Genomic DNA, 23,330 nt, shown 5'->3' with positions numbered 1-23,330 from the left:
TAGTAAGTAACATGTATCATTAATAAACTGTTTCTCATCCTAACAAAACTCATACTGTCAAGAAGAGGATATGGCCTTAATGGACATATAAATGTTTTCCAGAGATAAACAAGCAGTTACTAGTCATTATCAATACCTTAGTCAATCCATTTGTAATAACTAAACAAATTAGGCTTTATTCATCTTAAATAGTTGTTTTATGTAAATGTGTACTTTAGGAAACAGTTTACTATGATAGGGTTACTCAGCTGCAGTCTAATGGTGGTGACTTATTTGTAGCTTTAGGTTTGATTTCTATGAATTTTGCTTTACAGAGTGTGTGGAAGATATATTCCTCACACTGACATGAACTCAAACTCTAAAAGACATTCTCACCAAACATTATAGATTATCCCCTATGGTTAATCACCTAATTTACCTCCTCCATCCAGGATACAAGGTGTTCACCTAGTACAGCTATCACACGTGGCACTTAAAGCTATTATTGAAAAGATATACTAGCACAATCTAGCTTTCACCTTATAGTTACTTACTTTATGCTTTTTGTTATAATTAGTTTAATAATAATGAGTTACAGCCGGGCGGTGATGGCTCACACTTGTAATCCCAGCACTCTGGGAGGCAGAGGCAGGCAGATTTCTGAGTTCGAGGCCAGCCTGGTCTACAAAGTGAGTTCCAGAACAGCCAGGGCTATACAGATAAACCCTGTCTCGAAAAAATCAAATCCAAAAAACAAAACAAAAAAAAAAAACAAACAAAAGAATTAATGAGTTACAAATTTCCCTACTATCTTTTGTTACCTGTTCAATTTTCTGGCATCCTTGTGTAGTCCCTCATATTAAAACTTAATCGATAATAAGTTAATATAAAATAAAATAAACCTGTAACCTTTCCCCATTTAAAAATTGTGTTTTAGGAAAAAAAACCATGAAGGTAAAAATGGTTAATCAAAATATCAGCCATTTATCATTCAAACAATATTTCAAGAACCACTGTAAGTACATCACTATAAGCAATTAGATGATAAATGTATTGCCCATATTAATACATAATACTCCATGGAAGGGAATATAAACAAGAAAAAAACCTTAAATACATATACAGTTAACTTTACTGATTCTTGGGGTGTTTAAGAAATTAGTAGTAAATGATTTATTTTCCATTGACTGCTATTACTTTGCAGATGATATAACTGCAAATATATGCAAACAAAAGAAACTTTTGATTTAGTTAAGAATATTTTTAATATGCTGAAGAACAGAGGGCATATTTCTGAAGAATGGATGTCAAGTCCTTGACTTCTAATGATAAAGGTCAAAAATTGACCCCACATGGCAACTCACAATTTTTTAAATAAAAATAATTGAAGCATCCAGAATGTCAACAAAACAGTCACAGTTTTTTTCTTTCTTTCTTTCTTTTTTTATTTTTCGAGACAGGGTTTCTCTGTGTAGCTCCGGCTGTCCTGGAACTCACTGTGTAGAACAGGCAGGCCTCGAACTCAGAAATCCTCCTGCCTCTGCCTCCCAAGTGCTGGGATTAAAGATGTGCGCCACCACTGCCTGGCAACTTTTTTTTTTTTTTTTTTTTTTTTTTTTTTTTTTTTTTTTGCAATTACAGAGTGGTATTCACTTAACAGAACAATAATTGTCTTTGTATAAGCTGCATCAGAAACAACTGAAGATAAAAAAAGAAAACCAAAAGAAAATGATTAAATAAGTAAATAAACCAAAAACCCAACTATTATTCCCATATATAATTTATGTTGTACACCAACAAAAACTTGCTTTAAATTTCTATGCCAATTTACAACCCCCAGACTGTACCAGGCAAGGTTAGTGGCTATTGAAAATACCACCAGGACAGGACTATCTAAAGACACATTCAGCAGTGTGCTAACTATCCAAAAAAAAAAAAAAAAAAAAAAGACACTGTACAGTTAAAAACAAATCTTACACTGCCTTACATTTCTTTCTCTATAAGGGGGTTAAATGCTTTATAGACAAGAGAAAAAAAATGTGTTAGAACCAACGTATTCATCATCATCTTCTTCCTCTTCTTCCTCCTCCTCTTTATCTTCCTCTTCCTCTTTTTCTTGCTCTTTTCAGCCTTGACCATTGTCCTTTTCGCTGCATCAGGGCTTCCTTTAGCTCTGTAGGCAAAAATATCCTTTTCATTCTCCTTCAGCTTGGCAACAGCCTTCTCATAGGGCTGCTTGTCATCTGCTACAGTGTTCTTCCACATCTCTCCTAGTTTCTTTGCAACAGCACCAATGGATAAGCCAGGATGTTTGCCTTTGATTTTGGAGCAGTACTCAGAACAAGAAGAAGGCCAAAGGAGGCCTCTTGGGTGCATTGGGGCCCTTGAACTTCTTTTTGGTCTCCCCTTTGAGGGAGATGCAGGTTTCATTTCTCTTTCATAACAAACCTTGTCATCCTTTGCAGTATCTTCAAATTTCTCCTTTTCTTTAACAGACATGGCCTTCAGGCTCTCTGAGCACTTCCTGAAGAACTCTGAGAAGTTTATAGAAGCATCTGGGTGCTCCTTCCAGCATGTTTGCACAAGGAATGCATATGAGGACATTTTGCTTCTTGGCTTCTAAGGATCTCCTTTGCCCATGTTTTTAGTTGATTTTCCTCCGTGAGGTACAGAGTCGTCTCAAAGTACCCGTCTGGCTCTCCCTTGACCTGGCTCTGTCTCTATGGAGCTCTAAGTACTGCAATGGCTGTGAGAGCCAGAGCCATATGCCCAACTCACACTTTTATAACTATTCAAACATCCTTTAAATATTTCTATCAATTCATCCTCATTGTTATACACATGAGTGTCTAAAAATGAGATCTGATCAAATATGATCTATTAAAACAGAAGTGATAATTGTCATTCTCTTAAAAGAATATAAATGTTCCAATGAATAGTACCATGTGATTTTAAAAACAGGAGAAAAAGATAAAATCCATGTTAGAAGGCAGAGTGTGTTGTGAAACTAAAATCATAATTTAAAACTTTATCTAAAACATGGATAGTCTCAAGGTCCACACATTCAGGTAAGGGTTCTATGATGTCACAACATTTGAAAGTAAAACTTGCCCTTCAAAGTCTCAGGGTCTGAAGCCTGTAGAACTTCTATACCCACCCTGCTAGGTCTGATTGACATACTGTCAGTCAAGACTCTCCTAGATAAAGCATGCAGCTTTTACTTGAGAGTTTCCTCATTCTGCTCCCAGAACCGAAGTCCTGTAACACTGTTTAAAAATCTAGAACAAAGAGCTAAAATGATGCTGACACATGCCTCACATGATTCCCTGAGCATCATCAGGAATTCAGCAAGTGTCATAGTCCTGTTCATTTTGTGAATACATCATCTCACTTTTGAGTAGCACCTAAGACACAGGCTCTGGCATTAATAGGCAGAAGAAAAAACTTTCATGGACTTTGACTGCTCTTGACAAGACACTTAACCATTGATTTGATATGGTTATACATTACAGGTTTGTTTAGGCTTCGTACTTTGCCATTCTATCTTAAGGTGGGATTTTGTGTGTGTGTGTGTGTGTGTGTGTGTGTGTGTGTGTGTGTGCGCGCGCGCGTGCATTTGCGTATGACTATTGTACATACCTTGGAGACCATTTTAATTTTCTATCCATAAACTTGTTTTATAATGTTTAATTAATAAATGCATTACAGTGTAGATATGTAAGGAATAATCACAAGATTAGTGAGCATTTAACATGCATTATTCTGTGCTTATGTAAATAACGAATTGAAGATGTTCATGCCTCTGCATGAACTGATGGCATTCTGTGTCAGATGTAATGTACATTCCTATGATATTTGCAGATGGCATAAAGTCCAAAGCTGCTTTCCAAGATTTGTACAGATGACATTATATAACCAATTTGATACAAAATGAAAATATTTCTTCTTTTCAATTTAAGTAAAAATTGTATCCAACTATGACTTTAATTATATTTTTAGAGATAAGAATAAATATTTTATTATTCATTTAAGTGTTAAACAAGATTGTTTGCCTTAGTAATTATTGTTGTTTCCACTAAGTTACTATAAAAAATATGTTATCTGTTGGGCTCTGGCTTTCCTATACTTCACAGATGCTTTTGGAATTTGTCTGTTGTTTTTTGTTTGTTCTCCTTCCTTCATGGTAATCATCTCTTCGTCTTTGCAGAAATTTAACTTTTACCAAAACATATGTCTTTTAGGGACTCAGAGTTTTTAATGATATCAGAATTAAGTGATATCTTTCTCCATTATTTCATTGCTATATTAACATTTTTATTGTTTTGAGATATGTTAAATGTGAGATCTTAATTCTGAATTTTTCCAGAGATTTTTAAATGATATCCCTTCCAACCACATTCTATGGAAGGGATTTTTCTCCTTTATGATGTAAGATGCACATTTGATACAATGAATTTTCACATGAACTTCAGTTCATAAAATGAGAGAGGAAAAAAAAAACTAAATCAAGTCCAGTACATGAGTAGAGAGTAAAAATATGGAGCAGGAGCCAGACTAGGAGACCTATGTGGGTTATAAGAGGCAGCAATTCAAAACTTTGCTTAAAAGATGAACAGTCTCCAGGTCCTCGCAAACCTATAAATAATCAAATATCGCTTTATAATAGTCATACTTAGAAACATTTTACAACTCTATGAAGTTGCACTACTTTTCTCAAAACAGTAAGCACACTAGTTCCAATCTAGAAATTCCCTTATTTGTCCAGGTCTTATTTGAGTGGTTTGATTTCTTCTTACTGACTCTAAAGTTTATGTTTTGTTTTAATTTTTTAAATATTTTTAGAGATTTATTTTGTTTATTTTATGTGAATACACACACCAGAAGAGGGTGTCGGATCCCATTACAGATGGTTGTGAGCCACCATGTGGTTGCTAGGAATTGAACTCAGGACCTCTGGAAGAGCAGTCAGTGCTCTTAACCACTGAGCCATCTCTCCAGCCCTTGTTTTAATTTTTTCTTGTTTGTTTCTGGGGTTTTCTTTCTGTCTGGTCCCTCTGGTTCTTTTCTTCTGGACATGCTGGCAACAATGGTGATAATTATGCTGAACCTCAGAGGTTTAAAACAGGATGCAACTAAGGAAATGGGGGAAACCTCCCTGTTGGTTTGTGGGGCCAGAAAACAGCCATAAATGGGAGTTGGATACTTAAATTTGGCCTTTTCATAGGTCAGAAAGAAGAGATTCAGATAGAAACTTGTCCGCACCCTCTATCTGAGACACAAGTCAGTTTTTTTTTTTCCATTCCTGATCATTATGCACAAACTCTATATACCCAATACCAGGAAAACACAGGAGGGATCTGGAAATGGAAGGTGAGTCAAACCAATCATTTATTTAATTTTGCTGTAGCTCTCAGGAATGGGATGGAAAAATATATAAAACAATAATTTTAAACTGAAAGGTTAATTCTCTCTTGTCATACACATTTTCATTTTAAAAACTTTGAAAACTGGATTTGAAACCTAACATTATTCGATCTTTGATTTTGAATTTACATGCACAAACTTGAGCAAGGGCTGGATATATTCTCTTTATACTTGTTTCTTCTCTTTAATTGAAAAACCGATGATAATACTTATTTGGAGGCTTATTGTAAGAACCAATCAGGTATGGACATGAAAAGTATAATATATATGTGAAGATTATATATATATATATATAATATAATATATGTATACACATAATACATATATATTATGTATATACATTATGTGTGTGTGTGTGTGTGTGCATTATAGTATCCACAGATCCTTCTCATACAGTTTTATTAGGAGGCTATGAAAATATACATCACTGCTAATGCTATTTACATTCAGAACCTTGTATCTTCATTTAATATCTGTAGATAAACTTTTCAGCACTTTCCAGATTGACTTTTCTGCATTTCAGTGTTTGTGGGTGTTAAAATAGAGAATTATGTGTACAAATCTACCTAGTACTGAAAGCCCAAACATATCAATAACTTCGAAGCTGTTTAAATTTGACAATTAAAAATAAGGGCATCTAATAACCAAGTCAGGAAGTTAAAAAGGTAGCAATATCTAAGTAAATTTAGCTTGTTAGCATATATCTGAGCCAGTGTAGAAAGTGAGGAGCATAGAACAATTTAAACATCTGAGATGGTTAGCTACCTGCCTTAAGACCTAACATCAGATTCCAACCTCACGACCTTCCATTCCTTTTCACACCTTTTTTATGATACCAATTAGATACATCTTGCATATTTAATTCCTCCTTTCACAGGAACCATAGCATATTTTTATTTCTAAATTAAGTTTCCCTAAACACCATAATTATCTTATATATCAATAAGGCAACCACTCCCCTTCCCCATAGTCCTTTCAAGGCAAATCAACTGGATTACCTTAGTTAGTCTTAACTGTCTCCCTCATTATAATTTTGTTCTACCTTCTGTGCTTCTGCCTGACAAATACTGACTTAAGCATCTTCTGTGAGTCAGTGCAACAGCAGTACAGTCCTCATATGATTCTTTCCCTCCCACTCTCTGTTCCTTCTTCTCCATTTTCTTCTCTCAATTCTACCTTATGATTTAAGAATTGATCTTTTATCATAATTCATTTTTCTTCCATATTCCTATAAATATTTAATATTTAGGAGTGTATCAAGTACTTAAAACTGTAGAAATGTGCTGTAATCCATATATAAAAACTATACTGTTGACTACTGTTATTAATTTATTACACTTATAATAAATTTTATTTTTATACAATATATAATTATGTAATATTATATATGCCATATATTACATATAATGTATCATATATTAAATATTTATATTAAATGCTTTATTATTATATTAAATATATGTGGATCTCACATTGGCAAGGAGAAAATCTCTCCCACAAAATGTGGGTGTATGCATTTTACTTAAAATCTCTGAAAAAATACATTAATTATGATCCCAGATTCTAACATATTTCAAAACAATTAGGAGAATATTTTACTAAAAATCAAATATTATATAATATATCATTATATATTATATAATTATAAGTAACATTTTATATTTATAATATACATATATTATGCAGAATATATAATATGTATAATATATCATGTATTACATAAATTATATATTTATATAATTATAAAATATATATGTATATTTTATAATTATATAATATATAGGATTATATATTACATATGTATTATATATATTATACAATACTAAAATCACAGTTATTATAAATTATAATTATGTAATTTGAAATTATTGGAAACAGCCCATGCTTATATCAGAAACTCAATAGCATTTATAAACAGAAATAATAGCCTGTACTTATTTGGAGAGAAATGGTGGGAAAATAATGTAATAATCACTGTGAAACACAGTGAAAGAATCTTGGCTTTTACAGCTTAGAAAAATAGTATGAAATTTTCAGAAACCCAGAAATGATATTGTGAATGCAGACTTCTTCACAAAGCACTCATCCACACTGGACAAAGGTAATACTCTACAGTTCGCATTTTAGAGATTCTAATCATACAGAAGTTATGTGAATGCTGAGTACAATCCAGGACCGAATCTGCAACCCAAGAGAAAACTTCATTTGTCCCCAAGGCAAAATTTGGGTCATGAATACAAAGAAAAATAAAGGTTTTTCTTCATGCCAAATAAATCTCTATTCTTAAAATAATCTTCTACTCTACAGGAAATGCTGCTGCCTGTCGATCTCCTTGGGAATATAATACAAGAAATTAATATGTTTCTGAAACACTATTTCTAAAACACAGTCCCTGAGTGAGAAGTGGAAAAAGAGTGGAATTATATGGACCAAATTTGAAGTGAGGACTTGAATTAGTGTGGTGAAAGTGAACAAACTCTATAAGGTAGAAGTCTCAATAATCAACTTAATTTTCCATAGATGGTCATAGGCATCTGGAAATTTCTGGAGCAATTTCACTATGTAAGTTATTAATATTGTTGCTATCGCTTACATTCCAACTTACATCATATACAAATGGTACAGCTGTTTGTCTTTAATTACAAAATAAATGAATTTCAATTTTCAATGGTTGTAAAAGCAATACAGAGTTTATATCCAAGTACTTTGATTTGTTTTAACTAATGGAATCCCTAAAAGTTATGAAGTAATACACTCAAAGCCCACTGATTCTTATCAAGTAAAATAAATATATTTATTGGTTAATGAAAGGAATTTTATAATTAGAGGTAGAAGGATACATACATAATATTTTTTATTATACCTCAGGCATGGAATGAAAAAGTAAAAGTTTTTTTCTGGAAACAGATGAGATAAAATATCAAAGGAACTCATTAAGATTAAAGACAAGAGCCGGGCGGTGATGGCACATGCCTGTAATCCCAGCACTCTGGGAGGCAGAGGCAGGCAGATTTCTGAGTTCGAGGCCAGCCTGGTCTACAGAGTGAGTTCCAGGACAGCCGGGACTATACAGAGAAACCCTGTCTCGAAAAAAACAAATCAAAAAAAAAAAAAAAAAAAAAAGGTAGTGAATATGCCTACTACCCTGTAGGGAAATGTTACTATGTATAGGGATATTTTTTTAGACCTGATTATGCAATAGAGAGGCCAGGCAGGCTTCAAGCTTGCAATTCTTCTGCTTCTGCCTCCAAAAGGATGAGATTACAGGGGTATGCTATCACACTTGATTTATAGGTAGAGAAAGAGGTCTGGCTGTAGAAATACCCTCTCCCTATCATTCATCACTGTCGTTCATTCTACCACCAGAGCAATAGCACAGACTTAGAAAATAGGCCCGGCTAAAGAAAGCCTTTAAGATTTTCATTGTCTCATTGTAATAATAGGGTGGGACAAAAAGGTGTCAGAATAATAGTCAATGAATCTGAAACTGATTTATCAGTCATATCAGTTTTACTACATCCTAATAGATATCTGTTAATTTCTATAATACAGTGTATGTAGGTACAAAATAAAGCAAACACACTATTTTTAACTTCTACCATGTAAATAAAGAATCCATAGTTAATTGACATAGAACTGAAACTGGGGTAGGTTTACAAGTTACATTATATTGTTTAATATACTTACCTATATAAGTGCTTCTATGCTTGTTTTAAAGAAGAATATTGAAGCATGAAACTGACACTCAAAATCACAGTTAGTAAGCAGAAAGCCTGGGATTTGAACAAAGGGCAAACTTATACAAATATTGGGATTTAAACAAAAATGAATTTAAGCATGTGTATATTGTGTGTATATATATTTGTATATGAATGTGGGTATTTGCAGGTGAAAGCTTATGAGAGGAGAAGAATAAAGGATTTCAGGAATCATTTCTTCTCTTCAAATTTGTTTTAAAGCAAGGTATCTTATTTTCCTGTTTCTGTGATGAACATATGAACTTCTGGCAAATCCTCCTGTCTCCCATCTTATTGGAAGAGAATTGAAATTACAGATGTGGCCCACTATCCTCACTTGTGACCTTATTGCTTTTTTAATTATGTAGGCTTCAATGATGAGCCTTGGGTTATATGGCTTGGGCTGCAAGCCTTTTATCAACTGAGTTGTTTCCCAGTCCAACAAAAACAAATTTAAGACAAGAATTAGAATAATTGGCCATTGAGGTTACTTTTCATAAGTGATAATATAAAGGAATTTCAATGGGGCAGCTGAGGTAGTAGACATAGTAGAACTAGTGAGTCATATTTCAGAATAAAGAAGGCTGAAGGGAAATGTGTACATTTGTGTGTGCTAATAACACTGAGCAATTACAAGTAGATACAGAATTGTACAAGGATTTAAACATTTGAAACTCTGGTGTTTCTCTAAGATGAAAAGTCTTTTATAGAGATATTTTTAAACAGCATGTTCACAATCTACAAATATCTTAGGCCTGAAATTTTAAGAAGGTTCTTAAACGTTCTGCTTTGTTTTATGATGCTTTTTATCTCACCATAGGATGGGCCGGAGAACTTGGAAAGAACAAAAGAAGTCCTGGCATGACATCTTCTTATCACCCAGGTTTTATGAAATGTTCCAGGTCTCATGAGATTCTTGGTCTTATTCTTATTGTGAGAAAGATGGATGTGTCGCCCTAAAACACAGACACAGACCCACTGCACTCTGCCTTTGCTACATTGTTCAAGTGGTTTGGAGGAACTCTGTCTTCCCCAAATTTGTGTTAATCTATTCTATGCTGTCGCTACTAAATGCCCACATCATGTTGAGCCAATGGTATTACTGAGGATGCATTTTAAAAAAAATATAACAAAATCCAGAAAATAGCTAACCTGAATTAACCAGCCATTAATTAAGCAACATTCCCCAGGTATACTGCTGTTCTTTCAATACTACAACCATGCCAAGGCAATATTATACAGAGAGAAAATGGGCACCTTATCTCTGAATTACTTCTAATTTTCCATTGTTTCCTCTTAGCTGAGTGGTGACCATCTCTGAAATTAGGTATTTACAGGTTAAAGCTAGAATCTTACTTGTTAATAGTAATATGTGGATCAACAATCAGAGCTCAGTAGATGACTTCATCTTATTGGGATTTTCTGACCGGCCTTGGCTGGAGACACCTCTCTTTGTAATTTTTCTGGTGGCCCACATCTTTGCCTTATTTGGTAATATCTCCATTATCCTGGTTTCTCGCCTAGACCCCCAGCTTGACAGCCCCATGTACTTTTTTGTCTCTAACCTTTCTCTTCTGGACCTCTGCTATACTACAAGCACTGTCCCTCAGATGTTGGTCAATCTTAGAGGGCCTGAAAAGACCATTAGCTATGGTGGCTGTGTGGCCCAGCTTTATATTTTCTTGGCCTTGGGCTCAACTGAATGCATCCTTCTGGCCATCATGGCCTTTGACCGCTTTGCTGCCATTTGCAAGCCCCTTCACTATCCTATCATCATGAACCAGAAACGGTGCATCCATATGGCCACAGGGACCTGGATTAGTGGATTTGCAAACTCTCTTGTGCAGTCCACCCTCACTGTGGTAGCCCCAAGGTGTGGACAGAGAGTAATAGACCATTTCTTCTGTGAAGTTCCAGCCCTTTTGAAGCTAGCTTGCATTGACACAACTGTGAATGAAGCTGAGCTTAACGTTCTTGGAGCTTTACTGCTCTTGGTGCCTCTCAGCCTCATCCTGGGCACCTATGTGTTCATTGCTCAGGCAGTGCTGAAACTCCGTTCTGCTGAGAGTCGCTGGAAGGCCTTTAATACCTGTGCTTCACATTTGGTAGTGGTATTCCTCTTCTACTTTACAGCTATCAGTATGTATGTTCAGCCTCCCTCAAGCTATTCTCATGACAGGGGCAAGATCATGGCTCTGTTCTACGGCATTGTCACACCTACCCTCAACCCATTCATCTATACTTTGAGGAACAAGGACGTGAAGGCCGCCCTGAGGAGGGCACTAACAAAGGAGTTTTGGGTCAAGACAAGGCAATAGCTAAAGAAAGGCCAAAGCAGCAAAAATAAACAGATTTGCTTCTCAAAGAAAATTCTGGACTTGGAATTCATGCGGGAACCATCTAACAAATGCCACAGAGATCTTAAGAGTGACTGGGCCAAGAAGGAAACAGTCAACTACTGGTGAAACATATACTGCACTATAAAAGTGCAATAGATCTCTCATTGTGGCAATAACCTTAAGGGATGCTTGAACTGCAGGCAGGACTGAGCACTGTGACTGAAGAGTTCATACAACACCAGATGGCCATAACATTTGTTATTCTGAGTCACAGTAAAGACACACATTTGAAAGCACATAAGAAAAATCTGTAAGAAAATTTGTACATCAAAATTTTAAATATAAAATATTTTGAAATAAAGCTTGTCTAATAATTCATAACACACCCAATACAATTTGGGATTGTTACTCAATAAACAGGATGTGGTTTAAAAATGTCTAATCTGGAAGAAAAGGCAGAACAGTATGATGATTTGCACAAGAAACACTAATTAGAATAACAAATGTTGAAAATGTTCTAACTGAAGAAAGTTAAGCCACATGAAATTTATACACATAAAAAAGCTATCTCATTCAAGGCATGTTCATTTTATTTCAATGTATGATTGTGAGAACAATATTAAATTACAACCTTTGGTGAATATATTAAATATTTTATTACTTTTTGCTTTTGACTGATTAACAATACATATTGGGTAAAGCTGTAAGGGAGAACTGAGTTCATCAAATGCCAGCATTATTGCCTTAATAGGAGTAAAACTCATATTGAATCATAACATGATTTCTTCAACAAGTATAAGTTGTGTGTATAAGATAATTTTTTTGTTATTCTTTTCACCAAATGTGTGCAGCAACACTTTCCTTAATTCAATGTGCATGAGGGGGAGAGAAAAGGGGACTGAGAAATGGGGTGAAAGCATACAGGTAATATTTGAAAGTGCTTTGAATTTTTCTAAAAGGACATTGAATTTAATACTTAAAATTGAAGTTGTAAAAGAAATCATAGATGTGTTGTTAATACTGAGATTAAGAAAAAAAAAAACAAGTTCCATAATTTGGAGCCAATCTTGAAGCAAACTTTAATTAAATACTGACCATGATAGACTCTGGTCAGATCTGCTCCCTGGAATCCAAGCACGGAGCAATGAACACAAGTCACAGGAGCTTTTTTTTTTTTTTTTAAATAAGTCTTTGTGTGTGTGTGTGTGTGTGTGTGTGTGTGTGTGTGTAAAACCTGAGTACACTGTAGCTGCCTTCAGACATACCAGAAGAGGGCATCTGGCATCTGATCCCATTACAGATGGTTGTGAGCCACCATGTAGTTGCCGGGAATTGAACTAGAACTCAGGACCTTCGGAAGAGCAGTCAGTGCTCTTAACCACTGAGCCATCTCTCCAGCCCCATCAAAGGGGCTTTTAAAGACAAAACCATACAGTCACCGTACTTCCCATATGACTTTGCTATTTTCCAAGAACTACAATACCCAGCATTCTAAGACGTTACCTGGTCCTTGGGCACGTGGGACTTACAAGTTGAATATGGCTCTTACTGTGTCTAAGTGAAAAATGAGTTATTTCTCATTTCATTAATCTACACAAATTTCTCTGTGATAATTTATAAAATCATGAACATATATGCTCATTATGAATAATGTGACATTTTCATACTGTGAGTATACATCCATAGGTTTTCTTTACACAAATCATATACTATAAAGTATAAGGTGTGAATGTCTAAACATTCACCTAATAAATATTACTTCTTTGTTTTCTGTCACTATTTCTTTTTTTAAAAATGTAACTGTCACTTTTTTAATATATGAGTATACTCTAGCTGCTTTCTGACAGACCAGAAGAGGACATCAAATCCTATTACAGATGGTTGTGAGACACCACATGGTTGCTGGGAATTGAACTCAGGACCTCTGAAAGAACAGTCAGTTCTCTTAACCACTGAACCATCTCTCCAGTCCCCTGTCACTATTTCTAAGTTTAAGATTAAGGTCTTGACAAAATTTTTAAAAATGTTCTGAAAAATCCTTTTTTTTTTTTTTTTTTTGGTTTTACTGTTTTTTGTTTATTTGCTTTTGTTATTGTTTTAAGTTGTGCAGCAAATATTCTAGGGTATAGAATCTGAAATTTAAATTAAATGGGTTTGTGATTAGCAACATTAATGGTCTATGTTTCCAAAATTATGGAAATTTGGAAATTAAGACCATGAAGATGTCATCTAATACAGAATATGTACAAAAATCATATCCATTAAAGTACTCCAGTAAATTGAGATGCTACAATCCATGAGACTTTTCTTTTTGTGTATGAATTCTATTTGTTTACCAGACAACTTATTTAAAAAGACATTACAGTTGCTTCTTTCAGCAACACTGATTAACCCAAACTTTCTCTAGATGGGCAGATTAGTCCTATTTGAATCTTTTACTTACTCTGTCATTTGTTAACTCACAGAGCACACACATAGCCTTCTGCTTCTCAGTATCATGCTGTAGACATTAGTGCTCAGTAAATAAAACAAGGATGATTGAGCTACACTACAAGGGCTGCGGCAATATTTCCATTTCTCTCTAAAACAAACCACAAAATGCTGCATTTCCTATCACTGACACCAAGGTAGCTTCTCCTTTTCCTGTGTTTCCAATTGATGAGGAAAAGGAATTTGGAGCATTAGAAAAGGCTTTTGTAAAACCTTGATGACCCATTGTTATACAAGAGGAGAGTCCATTTCCTTAGCTAAGTATAATCTGAAAAGGAATCCCAAGTTTACAAAGTTTTTTATCTCAGTATTTCTCACAAACTATTGCCTTTTATTAGGTGCGATTCACAAGAATATGTCATAAAAATATAAGCTAACTTGTATTAACAAACGTGCATAGTATTACTGTCCATTGTTCAAGCAATGTTAATTCTCAGAGACCATGTGATGTTGAGAGTAGATGAAAAAACTACACCTTAGTTTCTTAGGTTTTCCTTAAAGTCTAGATAAAACTCAAGCATTAAATATTAAAACTTTTGTTTTGTATTGAAATACACATAATCATTTACTTATGACAGTAGTATGAATTTCTAAACAAAATCACCAAAGAAATGTTTTGCTGTTTGTGAGATATTCTTATAATTCTCCAAGCCCACTGAGTTAGGATGACGCATCAAAAAGTACCTTGGTGGGTCTGTGCCACGTTATGCTGCATGGACTACACCATGTAACAGATCTAACAGGAGAGGTTTACTGAGGAAGGGGAAACAGAAGCTGGAGTGGGGACATAAAAGAGAAGTGAACACTGGCAAGCAGAGAAAAAGGGAGACAGAGAAAATGAGAGAGGCATGACATCTAGAGAGACCTTGTAAAGATGTGTCTATTACATAGGAAAAGATGGAGCTCACAATGACAGTGAAAATGACCACATCTTACAACAACAGGTATGTAAGCTACTGGTGCTAAGTCACTGAAAGGTAGGCTGATGGAGTGCCTGATTTACAACATTCCTCCCTTTTGTTTGCTAAAAAAAGGTGAGAAAATAGAAAGGGAGGTAGGAATGAGGCTGCTGTGCTCTTTCCAATGCTTCCTGTTGTCTGAGGTTGAAAGCATCTTTGGAGATGCAAGTCCTAGGAATGCTGGCTAATTCCCTGATTGTCTAGGCTCTGTGTGATGATCTGGAGCTTAAAAAAGTGCAGGCCTTGTCAAAGCAATCTGTGAGACTGGACCATCTATCTGGGTTTAGCACTTTAAAGCTGCCTGGAATGCAGATTTGGAGGAAACATCTGGACCTGGCAGGATGCTGGAACAGATTAGGGGCAAAAGATAAAGTCAAGGAGTTTACAGATTTTTTTTTCCTTAGGTCCATGGTCCTGGTAGTTGGTGGAGGGGAGTCCTAAGACCAGAAAAAGGGGAAAGGATCCTATCCGTAAGAATAAACAGATGGCAGAAACAGACTGTTGATTGACAGAAATACTTATCTGGAGTCCATTTGACTCATGAGAGGTGGATTCAAGAAAATTCCCTTACTATTACAAGAATTTTTTATGCTTATAAAAAGATCAGTTTTAGAAATAAAGATCAGTTTTATGTTTATAAAGAGATCAGTGGTGATAGCATCACCACTGTTTGTAATATGTACAGAAATTCATACTGTAGAGATGTTGTAGACATGCTACCAAGAGCATTGTTTGTAATTTATACTGAAATCCGCATTGTAGAAAAGATAGTAAAATTACATTTTTTGTGTCATGGTAGAATCTTGTGTTAAAAGCATGAACTCTCTCTAAGGGGAGCTTAGGATGGACAAAACGTCCCATGAAGCAAAAGGGCAAAAGCTTGTGATCTTGATTTTCAGTATGACTACAAACTGAGAAAGAGGGGCTATTCCCCTCTATCTAGAAGACTGGAGGTATATACAGAAAGGTATCTCTAGAAAGAGAGTTTTTAGCACAAGGAGAAGCACTTCTAAATCTATACTTAGAAGACAACCAAATAAATAAATAAATAAACAAAGACAATCTTAAGCTCGTAACAATGATAGTAGTTGTGGTAGTGGTAGTAGTAGTAGTAGTAGCAGTAGCAGGAGTAGGAGTAGGAGTAGTAGTAGTAGTAGTTTACCAGAGCTAGGTTAATAGCTTATCAGAACTCCACTGAATAATGTTAAAAGTCTGAAATTTTGTAGTCTTAATAAAACAGTTTATTAGCGAGAAAAATAAATCTGAAGCATTTTGCATTCTTTTTATATACCATAAATCACTTTCTTATCACTTCAGCTTTCCTGTCCTCTAACTTTCAAAATTTGCATTTACATACATTAAAACACCCTCTTAGACCCTAAAACATTTTCTTAGGTTCCCACAATGTAAGCCCTTGTATTTTCAGATCTAAAATAACCCTTATACATTTTTATCATGATATTTACCACAGGACACATGTGGTTAAATACTGAGAGCAATCATTGTAAAAAGAGTTCCTTTAAATAAAGGAATAGTGAAGCATTACATTGAAATCTGTTTTGTGAGGTCATCTCTTTTCTCAGTCTGGTAACAAGGTATATTGTATATAGGCCTAGTAGTAACTCTAGGAAAATATGGCCTGTGGCCTGATTGTATACATGAAGAGGCAGGTCCTGAATCTACTAAAAATGGTCAGAGGGCAGGCATCCAGAAGACAGTCAGAGGACTACCCACCACCTGGGTTGGGAGCCACTTTAATGAATAAGTATTTGGTGGAGAGATGGAAAAGAAAGAGAAGCAGAGCAGTTTTTATACCATGAAGTGAAACAGAACTGTAGACTTGAAGGTCTTGAGGAACATCTTGATGTGAGAGGCTTATGTTGCTACCAGAGCTTATTGTGATGTCTGGGCCCATGCTGCCACCAAGGGCCGTGCCTGGGTCTATGGTTCCATTTCACCAGGGATCTGTGTGATGTCTTTGGCCCATGTTGCCACTAAAGGCCATGCAGACATTCTGATGTGCTGTCTGAAGCCACATTGATGTCTATAGGTTATCTGAGCAGATCTCATCCCTCACTGGCTGTGACAGTATAGATAGCTGTCCACAGCCCCCATCCTGGGAAGCACTGAAGATCTGTCCTGGGTAGCAAGGGTGTGGGAGAGCTGTCCTCATCCCTCAATGGCTATGGTACTACAAAGAGCTGACCCCACCCTTCACATGATCAGTTAGGGAAAGCTAGCCCTAGTGATGTGGGCGTGGGAAAGCTGACATGATGACCACCTCAGCTACTAAACTGGTCCAAATCCAGGGCTTTGAGATGGCCCATCCCAAGATCTAAATCATTTATGAGCTGCTGGAGTGTATGAAGGAACTGTTCCTGCAGAATCTCCATGACTTAGAACAACAGCAGGAAATCTGAGAGGATTCTTGGTGAGGGTCTAGTATTCATGGGTTAGCAGAAGCCAGAGGCCCCAAACCAGACCACTGATGACTCATTGCCAATGAACATTTGCAAGTAAAGCTGTTTGGGCAAAAGGGTATACTGTGTAACACACCAACACACACTGCAGCTTCCACAGAAAGATGGAATTTTTTGCTTTTTGTTTGTTTGGTTTTTTTATTATATTTTTTTATTTTCATTTTGGGGGGCTGGTTACATGGGTGGAGGACAGATGTGGAAGGACTGGGAAATGGGTGGAATAAGAGTATATGATGTGAAATTCACAAAGATTCAAAAGAAATATATTAAATTTTTAAAATGACAGAGACTTGGCCGACTACCTGGATAGAAACCCTAGGTCTCTCCATGGTCATTTGGACAGAAGTCCCAGGGTAGTATCAGTCTTTGGCTGCCAGGCCCAGAAATCTGGTAGACTTTCCTGTAGGGTAGGACCTTGGGGGCAACTGCAAAGTGGTAGGGCAGTTCACAGTTTGGAGAGCATTCTGGCTGCAGTCAGGTGAAGGGCAGGTTTTCACCCATAGCTGGCCTTGACACATTAAAAACAAACTCCAGGTGGACTTTCTTCTGTGCCTATCTTCTTTGGAGGAGAACAGGAGTACTGCCAGGAAACAGCATATCTCTCTCTCATGAAAAACTTTTTTATTGAACATTATAAATGTCATTTTCTGCAGATCTCTGAAGAGTTTGAGGGCCATCTATCTATTAAGTATACCTCATGTAATTACTTGCTCTAGTTACTTAACTTTGAAAACTGAATAAGACTTATTCCTGTAAGTAATTATATTAGCACGGCTACAAGTATAGTTCTTAACATATTACAGAATTTGTTCATTTGTAAGATGACTGACAATATTAACTTGTATTTCTTAATTATGCTTCACAGTTTACAATAATTTAGTAAGTCTAGGACTTAATAAGACTAGGACTTTATATTCCATATCTATTATGTTTACACTTAAAAATAACTTTTTTTTTCGAGACAGGGTTTCTCTGTGTAGCCCTGGCTGTCCTGGAACATCCTTTGTAGTCCAGGCTGGCCTCAAATTCAGAAATCCACCTACCTCTGCCTCCCAACTGCTGGGATTACAGGCGTGTGCCACCACGCCCTGCTAAAAAGTAACAAATTTAAATTGAAGCTCTTCTAGTATCAAAATAAAACTTTTAATCATAGACACAGTCCATAGAGAGAGTGGCAACTCCTTTGATCCTTTTATAGTGCACAATTATATACCATTGAATTTTTTGTATGGCTTAATTTATCCAAATAGCTAAAACTTAAAAAAACAAAGAAAGCTAGACAATTATTACTGTGAACATGAGTAGACCTCAGAAACTTATAAATCTTGATTATCAAACATATGTTGTTACTTTTCTATATTTTCTAGCAGCTTGGTGTTAAGCAGTTACCAAAGACATGCCATTAGTCCTACATCTTAAATTAACTTTTATTAATCTGAATAGACCTTTAGAACTTCATTATTTTATCATCTTAAACATTTTATTATCTGAAAAACAATTGAATGGCATATACAATATGTTGTAGCAAATATAACCTTAATTTTCTAGCATCATAGTTAAGTTTGTACCAATTCAAAGTATTTGAGCCTTGTTGCTTCAAATATAAAAGGAGATACAATGAAAAATAGAGAGCTCATTAGGACTAGGACATTTTACAATTGTTGCTTTATGCCATGGGGTCATCTTAAGATGGTGAGGTCACATAGCATGCACTCTTTAACCTTAGTAAAGATAGTTGCCAGCCCATGTGGCTGCTTACATCCTGATGAGATCACTAGCAGAGATGGGAGAGAGCTACATGGTTGCTATTTAAAAACAACTATTTTCCTACCTATACATATATTAAGATATATTATTTAAAGGCTTATGACTAAAATAAATATAATTTATATATAATTAATAATTTAAAATGTTTATATATATATATATGTGTGTGTGTGTGTGTGTGTGTATAGATATAGATATATATCTACAATAACTTACAAATCCTGAGATAAGAATTTACAGCATAATCTTAGGATATTGTTTTTGGATCTAAGGCCAGAGGTCACATGAGGACAAGCTATAGCTTAAGAATCTGACTCCAGAATTTGAAATCAAATTCACAAACAAATGATCTTCATACCTTAAGAGATTATTTCCAGCAGGCTCTGCAGGGGGGAGTAGGTGCAAGCTGAGCACACCACAGCTAGCCTACTTTGTTTTTTCCCCCTGCTCCCACCTTAACACACTGTGGGGGACAAGGAGATCAGACAGAAACAAAAAGGGCTCAGAGAGAAGAAAAAAGAAATAGGGAATGAGGAATTTTTATGTTCCCCTGATCATTTGGTTAGAAGCATTAGGATTCATTATTTAAGGTGTATGGAAGCCAAATTTGACTGAAAGGGGAAGATAAGTTTAGAGGCTCTTAAGTCTGGCACTAGGTATAGTCCTGATAGGTCTATGGTATTTTTTCTTTTTTAAAATTAGTTATTTTATTTATTTACATCCCGTCCCAGTCCCACCTCACAGAGTTCTTCCCCCCATCCACCCACCTGACCAACTCTGAGAAGATGCCACCACACCCCCATATCCCCTCACCTTGGAGAACCCTCTGACCTGAGAGGTTCTCCAAGAAAAATCCCAAAGTGGAACAAGGAGGTGGATGAAGCAGTTCCCATAGGTGAGGTAGAGAGAGCAGTTCAAAGCCTGAAGTCCAAGGCATCTCAAGGATTTAGGGAAGACCAGGTAAAAAAGGCACAAGTTGGACAGCAGGTTGTCACTTCACAGTCCAAGGGCCAGGGCTAAAAGCCCAAGGAGATGTGGATGACTGGTACCAGGACTTTCCAATGAAGCCAGAAGGTGAAAACCACTGAAAACTCACCAAAGAGTCCCAAGTGGGCAATTCCACCAGAGACTCAGGGAAGCATTTACACTTTCTGAGATGGATCAGTCACCAATTCATGGATAGAGTGTCATTGTAGGCAGACTGGGGATAAAAGATAGGGTCCTAGTGTAGCTCAGGCCCACAAGAGGGGAGCACACAGGCACCAGGATATCCTACCAAGTCTTTAGTACTGACTTTAGGATCAGGCAGCACCTGGAGCTTGGCTGAACCAGGCCAAGGTATGCTACATTGATCATGTGATATAACAGATCTAACACAAGAAGATTATTGGGGGTAGAGGGAGCAGACAGTCACCTTGGAGTTGGGACATGGGAAAAAAGAGATACCAACACAGACAGATAAACAGGGAAACAGAGAAACAGTCGAGATGTTGAGAGGGAACTTTTATAAAGGGTATGCATGTCACATAGAAAAATATACAACTCATAGTCATAGTGGAAATGTACCACACCTGGTACTGACAGGTGATGGTGTAAGTTCCCACAGGTGAGGTAGAAAGGGAATTTCTGGTGCTGAGATGCTGAAACTTAGGCTGTTGGAGCACTGATTTACAACACAAAATATCTATTTGATTCTGTCCACATCACAGACTTGCCAGAAGTATTTCAGGGATTGCATGTAGAAAACCCAAGTTTGAATTTTTAACCATATAAATATGGTTCACATTTCTACATGAATGCTTCCTAGTGATATACCATTAGAAACCATGGGAAAGACCAAAGACTTAGACTTGACTCTAATGTAGATTGAATGAATTTATTCTTACTGCTAGCAAAAGAACAGCAGTCTTAGAGCCAAACATACAATGCAGTAAGAAGCTAAAAGAATAATTTATAAAGGTGAGCATCAAAAGTTTACATTACAGTGTTTTTAAATATTTATTCATTATTTTATTTAAGTACACTGTAGCTGTCTTCAGATACCAGAAGAGGGCATCAGATCTCTTTACAGATGGTTGTGAGCCACCATGTCGTTGCCGGGATTTGAACTCAGGACCTTCGAAAGAGCAGTCAGTGCTTTTAACCGTTGAACCATCTCTCCAGCACTACATTACAATTATCAATGGAATTCATAGCTGGGCAGGAAATTGTTTTACACCCCTCAGATCCTTCTCTTTCTCACTATATAGTAATAAAAAGACTATTTTTTATTTACAGCAATAAGCAAAGATTACAAAAGAGAAAGCAGGAACAGCATTATCTTATTATCTCACAAGCAAGACACTAAAATCTCTTAGGCATTCCAGAGCAAAGGTCAATGGCTCTTAAAGCATGCCTAATAGCATTTTAAATTTCTTTAGGGACCCCATGGAAGTTATGTGTAAGTATTACACAGGGTAAGCACTGTGGGGGAAGTGTCACTGATTGACTGGGATAGAGCCGGCAATAGCATAGTGACATCAGGTTAGGACTGACTATGACATCCCCACACTAGAAAGAATTTAATGCATCTAAACACAAGGCTAAGTCCACTAAAGAATATGTAACATCAGGCAAGCAAATCAAATTAGTTTAACAGTAAAAACAATAAAAAAATCTTTATCTTTGAAATTAATTTAAGCTATTAGTAAATTGACTAAACATATTGGCAATTTTTGCAAATAGACAGTGGCCATCAAATAGAAAGAAAAGTATAGACCCATATTTCATAAGCTAAAAATATCCATATTGTTAGGTTTCAAACCCAGCACAAACAGCTGAAATGCCTAGTTAACATATCAAGTCAGATACTGGCTGCCAGTTCACCCTCTATCCCTCAGGGCCCTGTTACAGTGCCCTCCTAACCATTTTGGTTACTGGATCTTTTCATCTATTCTCTTTGAGGCATCTCTTTCCCCTCTCTCTTCCTCTCCCTTCTCCTCACATGGCTCAGGGTCATGTCTACTCTGAACTCTCTCAGATATTCTTGACCTTGGCTATACTCTCCCACATGTCTATAATAAATTTTCTTCTTCACCATATCTAGAAGCAGTTATGACCTTTCCTTTTTCTTTCTATTTTTCATATCAGAACATTGTTGCCATGTTTATTAGACATAAAAGGATAATTTCCATTGATGATATGAGCAAATAATAGTTTTACATTTTGAATATACGTATTTATTATCATCTTACCAACATACTAGAATTAGCATTCACTGACCACATGTGTAAATTCTTTTTTGGAGGGGGGTTGGTTTTTTGTTTGTTTGTTTGTTTGTTTGTTTTGTTTTTTGAGACAGGGTTTCTCTGTGTAGCCTTGGCTTTCCTGGAACTCACTCTGTAGACCAGGCTGGCCTTAGAAATCTGCTTGTCTCTGCTTCCCAAGTGCTGGGATTAAAGGCATGCACCACCACTGCCCAGCATGTGAATTCTTAAGAATAAAGAAAAAATAGAAAAATAAAATAAAGGATTGGAAAATGAAAAGCAAATTTTAAAAGAGAAAGAACTTCATGATGGGTTGGTAAGTATAACTAAATAATACACAAATAAGTAAAAGACAATCTTGCAAAAACAACCACTGAAGATGTATTGAACCCAAATGAATGCCCAGTGAGTTGAACTGTAACTGTAAGTTTTTTGATAATCTAACCCTCATAGTTCCTACTTTGCCTATAGGACCATATACTTTTGAAGAGCTTACCACTTTCTCTGTTAGCTATTTCATAGTTGGGATCAAATGACTGGTAAGAAGAAACTTTTGGAATCAAGAATTTATGTTGGCTTAAAGTTTGAGAAGGTACTTCCATCACTGGGGAAGACATGGTAGCTTGAGCTACCATGAGGTCATGTTGTATCAACAGGGAAGAAGCAGAGAGCACAGAAGAAGTGGAACCCAGGTTAGAAAACCTCAATGCCTGGTCCAAATGTGCAACATAACCCAAAGAAACACAATCTCCCTAATATTCCAACAACTTTCTGAACAATGCCACCTATAAGGCCCCAAGCATTCTGACACATGAACCTGTGAGAGACATGTCACATGAAAAACCCATTAATTGTTAAAATGGAGACTTGAAATGAATCACCTTTACAATGATTTTAGAAAAGACACGGT

General features: G+C 36.1%; 1 protein-coding gene and 1 pseudogene across 1 annotated transcript; one reads left to right on the top strand and one right to left on the bottom strand.

Moving 5' to 3' along the window:
- Positions 1–1,996: 1,996 nt before the first annotated feature.
- On the bottom strand, positions 1,997–2,619 carry LOC127669267 (high mobility group protein B1-like; annotated as a pseudogene).
- A 7,891-nt stretch (positions 2,620–10,510) lies between these two features.
- LOC127669799 (olfactory receptor 2B6-like) lies at positions 10,511–11,458 on the top strand. Its single transcript, XM_052164018.1, has one exon. It carries the CDS (start codon positions 10,511–10,513, stop codon positions 11,456–11,458), a length of 948 nt encoding a protein of 315 aa, XP_052019978.1.
- Positions 11,459–23,330: the final 11,872 nt, after the last annotated feature.

Source organism: Apodemus sylvaticus, chromosome 19 (genome assembly GCF_947179515.1).
Source record: "Apodemus sylvaticus chromosome 19, mApoSyl1.1, whole genome shotgun sequence".
Lineage (NCBI taxonomy): Eukaryota > Metazoa > Chordata > Mammalia > Rodentia > Muridae > Apodemus > Apodemus sylvaticus.
The sequence above is the reverse complement of the archived record's forward strand: the minus strand, read 5'-3'. Positions and strand labels throughout refer to the sequence as shown.

Excerpts from the sequence above, each read along its gene's own strand:
- LOC127669799 (XM_052164018.1), top strand. The coding sequence starts at position 10,511 with ATGTGGATCAACAATCAGAGCTCAGTAGATGACTTCATCTTATTGGGA.